The sequence below is a fragment of the Gossypium arboreum genome, chromosome 4, assembly GCF_025698485.1.
Source record: "Gossypium arboreum isolate Shixiya-1 chromosome 4, ASM2569848v2, whole genome shotgun sequence".
In the NCBI taxonomy this organism is placed as follows: domain Eukaryota; kingdom Viridiplantae; phylum Streptophyta; class Magnoliopsida; order Malvales; family Malvaceae; genus Gossypium; species Gossypium arboreum.
This window is the reverse complement of record NC_069073.1, coordinates 102,023,772-102,030,841: the sequence shown is the minus strand read 5'-3', so window position 1 is coordinate 102,030,841 and position 7,070 is coordinate 102,023,772. Positions and strand designations below refer to the sequence as shown.

At 32.0% G+C, this 7,070-nt stretch overlaps 1 protein-coding gene across 2 annotated transcripts; it reads left to right on the top strand.

Moving 5' to 3' along the window:
• Positions 1 to 825: 825 nt before the first annotated feature.
• LOC108460853 (serine/threonine-protein kinase AFC1) lies at positions 826 to 5,154 on the top strand. Of its 2 annotated transcripts, XM_017760535.2 has the most exons (13): positions 826 to 997; positions 1,095 to 1,237; positions 1,576 to 1,750; positions 1,982 to 2,008; positions 2,152 to 2,305; positions 2,388 to 2,436; positions 2,556 to 2,670; positions 2,901 to 2,992; positions 3,139 to 3,295; positions 3,396 to 3,460; positions 3,821 to 3,918; positions 3,996 to 4,101; positions 4,481 to 5,154. In XM_017760535.2, exons 2-13 carry the CDS (start codon positions 1,130 to 1,132, stop codon positions 4,637 to 4,639), a joined length of 1,305 nt encoding a protein of 434 aa, XP_017616024.1. In that variant the 5' UTR covers positions 826 to 997; positions 1,095 to 1,129; the 3' UTR covers positions 4,640 to 5,154. The 2 variants fall into 2 exon arrangements, with proteins under 2 accessions (XP_017616024.1, XP_052882395.1); XM_053026435.1 differs by lacking the exons at positions 826 to 997; positions 1,095 to 1,237; positions 1,576 to 1,750; ... (1 more) ...; positions 2,388 to 2,436; positions 2,556 to 2,670 and having other exon boundaries at positions 2,181 to 2,305.
• The last annotated feature ends 1,916 nt before the right edge of the window (positions 5,155 to 7,070 follow it).

Here is a 7,070-nt window from a genome sequence, read left to right as displayed (position 1 = left end):
CTAAATTGCATAATATTTAAAATTTTCATTGAAAAATACTAATTAACCTATACTTACCTACCTTAATTATTTACCAGTTGTATGCTTCAATAATTTCTTTACTTCTGCATGCTAATATACTTTTGCTGCTTCTTTCATGCACGCTTGCTCACATATTCATTATTTCTTTGCTTCGTTGCATGCAAACAAAATACTCCATTTTCTTGCTTTCATGAATGCTGCAACAGGTTCTGCATTTTCCTTTCTTTCCTGCATTTACATGCACGCTCACGGGTTGTTGCTGTGAAGTCGGCACCTTCGGGGATTGACTTTCAATTTTGTAATTTGAAAGTCGATCCTCAAAGGTGTCAACTTCAAAGTCGGACCTCTAGGATGCAGACTTTGTCTATTTTCCTAATTAATCCACCACCTCAACTATTTTACTAATTAAACCACCAAACATATATTTGAAAAAAAAATCTATATATTTTTAACATATACAATTGTCAATAAACATACTAAATATATGCACAAAATAATAGAATTTTCCAAAACAAATTAGGATAGTGATGTTGGTGAACCTCGAAAGAAGAAAATTGATTTGTGATAATATTTTGAAATGAGAAAAAAGAACGAAATAGTCTTTAAAAGAAATAATAATAATAAACCCATAAAAGAGGAGTTTTCCAATTTGAAGAAAATGGAGCGATAAATTTGGTGTCTGAGGGGCAGCCCACTACTCTAAAACCCACTCTCATGAGCTCAACCCATTAGTGACATCTCGACTCCACTAATCTACACGCATCAATTAACTAGTTGGGCCACAATTTTTAAAAAACTAGGGTCCCACTTTAACCATTGATAATCTCAGAGTTCAGTTAACTTTGATTTGGGTTAGATTCTCTCCGCCTCCTGGTTTAGGCGTCTAGCTCATCTCTAGCCCCTCCCCAAAAACATGATTAGGGTTTCAGAAATCTCCCAAATCCATTAATCTTCTCTTCAATTTTTAGTATTTCGGGTCAAATCTACGACTCCTTACATCAAAATATTAAAGATTCTACGAGTTCCTGATTTTTTTTTTTCTGTGAATTGATTGGAATTTGAATTGTAAACAGAAAAAAGAACGAGAAAAAAAATAGGGAAAGAAAAAATGGAGACGCAAAGGATAATAGAGTTTCCTCACAATAATATGGATAAACGTCCCAGGAAGAGGCCCAGATTAACATGGGATATGCCCCCTCCTCTTCCTCCTCCTAAGGTCAAAGATAAAAGTTTCTTTGTTTTTTTCTCCTTTATTTTAGTTTAAATTTTCAAATTTTACTCTTACGTCTTGGGGAATTATTCGCAAAATAAATGCTAATTTTCAATGTCTTGCATTGATGTGTTAATTTGACTAATTTCCCTATTTTTTCCCTTTAATTTCCATCAAATCTTGTTGACATTGCGATTTTACAGATCCTAAATAATTTTACAGAAAATTAACCGCAATGGGATGATCAGTGATCTACACTCAGAATTAATACTTTTGTTTATATTTCATGTAGATTAGAGAAATGAGTTTGTTGTGATTTTTTATTTTGTTATTTTGGCTCGCAGGTTCTTCCAACAATACATTGCAGTCAGGAATTCGGGAATGCAGGGATCTCTAATTTTTCATATCCTAATAATATGTTTCACAGGGGGATTCCTCATAATGGGTCTCCTCCTTGGAGACCTGATGATAAAGATGGCCATTATGTTTTCGCCGTTGGAGAAAGTCTAACTCCTCGATGTAATTTTGTCTCTCTTATTGTAAAATTGACTATAGTATGTGTTTTTTATGCCGATTTGATCACAGTTGTTTGTTCATAGCGCTTGCGCCCAGTAAATCTTAAACTATCATGAATATCTTGGAATGAAATTATATAATCAACAAGCTAAACACCTTGATTACTATTGTATAATATCCTCATGTATGTCATATTCAAATTCACTTTTTTTTTTTTTTTCTTCTTGTTCGCAGACAAGATTCTCAATAAAATGGGTGAAGGTTAGTATTTTTGTTATGAATCCTAGTTTTTGCAGTCACGGGGAGCAGTATCCATTGCATTAACATTTTAATGTTCTAATCCATGTAGATATTTTGGATTTTTACTTGACATGGATTTTGTTATATGAATGGTATTTTTGCAGGAACATTTGGTCAAGTGTTGGAGTGTTTTGACAATGAAAGGCAAGAAGTTGTGGCCATCAAAATTGTCCGCTCCATACACAAGTATCGTGAAGCTGCTATGATTGAAATTGATGTCCTTCGAAGACTTGCTAGGCATGATATGAGTGGTGCTTGGTAAGGATATCTCTTCCTTTCCCGTTCTCTTATTCATTGTAGAAATTGAAGTGATTGGTATAAGTGGTTTCATTCCTTGCAGTTGTGTGCAAATACGGAATTGGTTTGACTATCGTAATCATATTTGTATTGTAAGTATTTATTGGTATTTGCTATTTGATTAATTTGAGGGGGGGCAATGCAAGCTCTTTCATTCCTAAATATTCTGTGAGTTAAAAAACTTGCGGATGAATTGAAATGGTTTCAACAGGTATTTGAGAGGCTTGGACCTAGCTTATACGATTTTCTCCACAAAAACAGCTACCGTTCATTTCCCATTGATCTTGTTTGGGAGCTTGGCAGACAAATTTTGGAGTCTGTAGCATGTGTGTGGATAATTCTTGCACTGCTTGATCTGTATTCTATCTACTTGATGCTCAACCCCCCTTTTAGATAAGCTTCTACTATTTGAAAAAAAAATAAAAATTAGAACCATCTTAGTTTTGACTAGACAAGGTTGGGGTCATTGGTAATGTATTCATCATCCTAAAATAGATAAAGTTTTGTTAGTTTTGCATCTTGTTAAATTAACTGATTTTCTTTTTCAAATGTGCAGTTATGCATGATTTGCGATTAATTCACACTGATTTGAAGCCAGAAAACATTCTGCTTGTTTCCTCCGAATATATACAGGTGCCAGATTATAAGGTATTTCTTCATTTTTCTATTCCCTACGATTCTATTTGGTATTGGTGTGCATTATTGGGGATTGCTTATTTCATAGTTTATGTACTATTAAGCTGAAGCATCATTGAATTCTGATTTCTTAAAAAGTGTTCTTTTATGTGCTCTAGTTTTTATCACGCTCTACCAAAGATGGTTCTTATTTTAAGAATCTGCCAAAGTCAAGCGCAATAAAGCTGATTGATTTTGGGAGTACAACATTTGAACACCAAGATCATAGCTATGTTGTGTCAACTCGACATTATCGTGCACCAGAAGTCATACTTGGTTATCATCATCTTCATCATTGAGATTCTTTCCTCTTTTTTTTTTTTTTTTTTTTTTGCTATTGTGCACATTTTCTTAACATCTTTTGTCATTTTTGCAGGTCTTGGATGGAACTATCCATGTGACTTGTGGAGTGTGGGTTGCATACTGGTTGAACTTTGCTCTGTAAGTGAATATGTGCAGTACAAGCTATTACCTTATTGGTCTTACTGAATGCTGGAACAAATTACAGTTGTGTCTAGAAAGAGTCTTTTTGGAACCGATGTTGAGCTAGTTATTAGTTGATGAGATTAAAAATGATGCAAGAGATGTATCAAGTGGATAAATCTCATTAGGTATGATCTACCCTCTAGAAGATAAATCTCATTATAAGGTAACTAGAACTTGGTCTGCTTTGCAATGTTCATCATAAAATAGGAAGCCCACTTAAAAGTTTCATGATTGATGTGTTAGAATCCAGAGCATGTTGTAATTTACTTTCAAGAGAGGTTATGACCTTAAGTGTTGTATATTGTTCATGAGCAGGGTGAGGCACTTTTTCAAACTCATGAGAACCTAGAGCATCTTGCCATGATGGAGAGGGTTTTAGGGCCATTACCCCAACATATGGTGCTTAGAGCCGAGTAAGAGTGATTATTCTGCTTATTCTAGTGAATTTGTTGCTGAGGAAGTTCTTTCACTGTGCCTGATATTGTTGCAGTTGTCGTGCTGAGAAATATTTTCAGAGGGGCACACGGTTGGATTGGCCTGATGGTGCTACTTCAAGAGAAAGCCTGAAGGCAGTTGGGAAACTGCCTCGCCTGCCTGTATGTTATCATGAGTATTACTTCTTTTAACTCATTTGGCAATTATCTGAACTCACTTGGTGTTGACGGTAACTATATTTGCTGCTTTTGATGTTCATCTCATTGAAACCCATTTTAGGACTACTATCAAATGGTAGAATTTAGTCTATTGCTTTTGCTATCAAGGCTTTATCTTGAAAGATCCTGTGACCCTTTGCCTGTTCTTATTTTGAAAGATTTAACCATATGCTTTTGAGACCAGCTGTATCATCTTGTATGTTGGTCTTTAAAGTTGTTATTTAGTTTTCGAAACTTTGGGCGTGTTACAAGCTTTTGTCTTCTCTTGATTTTTGCCTCTAAACCACTCTTGGATCCTCATTATTTTATATTTCTGTTGTAGAACTTAATAATGCAGCATGTCGATCATTCTGCTGGTGATTTGATTGATCTCTTGCAAGGGCTACTACGGTACGATCCAGTTGACAGACTTAAAGCTAGAGAAGCACTAAGACATCCATTTTTTACCAGAGATCATAGAAGGTTCAGCTACCCCTTATAATTGGAGATTGGGATCTTTGTCAAATATTTGATGTTGAGCAAACCTAGCATATCGAGGCATATGTTGAATGGCATTTTTGTCTCTTAAAGTATATTTGCATGATTACATAATATATATTTATTTATATATAGTGGTAAAAGTACCATGGAGGCAACTTTACTATGTATCAGATGCATTTTGTTTCTTTTACTCAATAATAGGCAAATTAGTTCCTGTACTTTTTTATTTAACGTGCAGGGATTAATTTGCTCATTTTTTGAGTAAATGGAGCGAATGCATTCCGACTCATAATACAATGACTTCCATGGTACTTTTTACCTATGTATAGTGTATACTCATTCCCTTTCTTTAAGGTGGGATTTGCGTCTCTTTTTTGTCTGTAGCCGTTTTCTTCGTTTCATCATGTTTGTTATCTGGTGGTCATCTTGGAAATTTTATGCACCTGGTAATGTTCATGTTTGTTGTCTGATATTTAAGAAGAGCAATATAAAAGTTGTTTTAAAAGTATATATAAACTGCATATATATATATATATATATATATTATATTCTCCCTATAGGAATAGACCCATGCTACACATTACCAAATGATCGCTAATCTTTGACTTAGTGAGGTTTCAGCTATCATCAAACTTGTTGTAGCTATGAGTAGACTTGGTCAAGGATGGAGTTTTTCCTGTATTAGGTAAGTTTTGATATGGATTATCCGAAATCGAGTCAACTGACTTTATGGTTGGGCCCATTGACAAGTGTATTTGGGAATTGAACTAATTAGTACAGTTGGGATAAGCTTCGGCAGTGGTTTAGATTTGAATTGTTCGTACTTGTGCTAAATAATGAAACAATGAACAAATAGCAAAGCTCTGTTAATTTCATTTTGCTTTATTCTAATAATAAACCATTAACAGTAACTTGGGTTATGATTTTAAAAATACAATGTGATAGAATTAAAACCTGATATAGTATTTAATCTGGATCAATCTTTTCATAAAATAATTCAAAATAAATTAATAAATGAAATAATTGTATACAATTAGTATGTAAATTATATAAATAAATCTTGAAAATTATCAAATTATGTAAAAATTAAATATAGACGTAAAACTAAAATTAGACTATTATTTTATAATAAAAAGGATCAAAACTGGAATTTGGTCATCATCTTAAAATGGAGAGTATTGAATGATATAGTATAGAGATTGAAATTGAAATTTAACTATTATTATATAAATTTAAAAGTAAAGAGATCATAATTGCAATTCAACCGTTATTTTATAATCTACAAAGTAGGACATAACGTGTCCTATAAGAATGCCCCAAGGCATTCCTTTCAAATTTAGTTTATAGATATAGATTTGAATTTTGAACATATTTTAAGGACTATAATTGAAATCAAACCATTGTTTTAAAATCTAAAATTAAATGAGAGTTTTTTTACAGGTGTCAAAAGGAATGATTTGGACATTACTTTTATGTGTACTGTATAGATGTTAATATTTTCAATGATTTAATTTTTTACTCATGATAATTTAAAATTAAAGCAATCCGATAGAAATTTTTTCTACAAAAAGTGTAAAAATAATAAGTAGATAAGAGTTACTTGTCATTTAATGGAGAATATTTTCAAATATTTTAATTTTACTTTATTTATTTTAATTGGTATATTATCCAATAAAAATTTTACGTTTAAAATTTTAATTTTTATCTAGAACAAGGTAAAATATTTAAAATTAAGGATAAAATGTAGAATATAATTTTTATAATTTAAATTTCATATTTATCAAATAATTTAATTATATTCCATAATTAATTTTAAGTAAATATCAAACAAATTTTATAACTTAAATCTAGAACTTAATTTTTCAAGACTAACTTATCGGTTAAAATATAATAACTATGAAAAGTTCTACCATAGGCTTTAATATTACCATTTTACTAAAAAAAACTCATTTCTTACTTTATTTACAGAAATGGGTCACTTTAAACTTTATTTATTGAAATGGGCCAAAAAACACAAAACGCACCTACGTGGAAACGTTTTAAGGGAAAATTTAAAAAAAGTGCACTGACAAGGACGCGCTTTGCCCCGTGTCAGCAAAAACAAGCTGACGTGGGTGCACTTTTGCTCGTCCTCGAATTAAATTTTCAAAAAAAGTCACTTTTTTTAAATATTATAAAAATAGACCAATTTTTTTTTTTAAAAAATTTATAAGAATAAGCCTTAACAAAGACCTAAAGTGGCAATGCCAATTTTTTTTTAAAGTGTCACCAATTAATATGGAAATAAAACTTATAAAGTATATATTTATATAGACTCAAAGTCTCTTTTCTCTCGTTTTCTTAAACAATGTGATATATGAGATATGTGTATATATCGACTCGTGAATAGGTTTGTAACTTGTTCCTAAACAATGTGAGATTCCTTCCTCTTT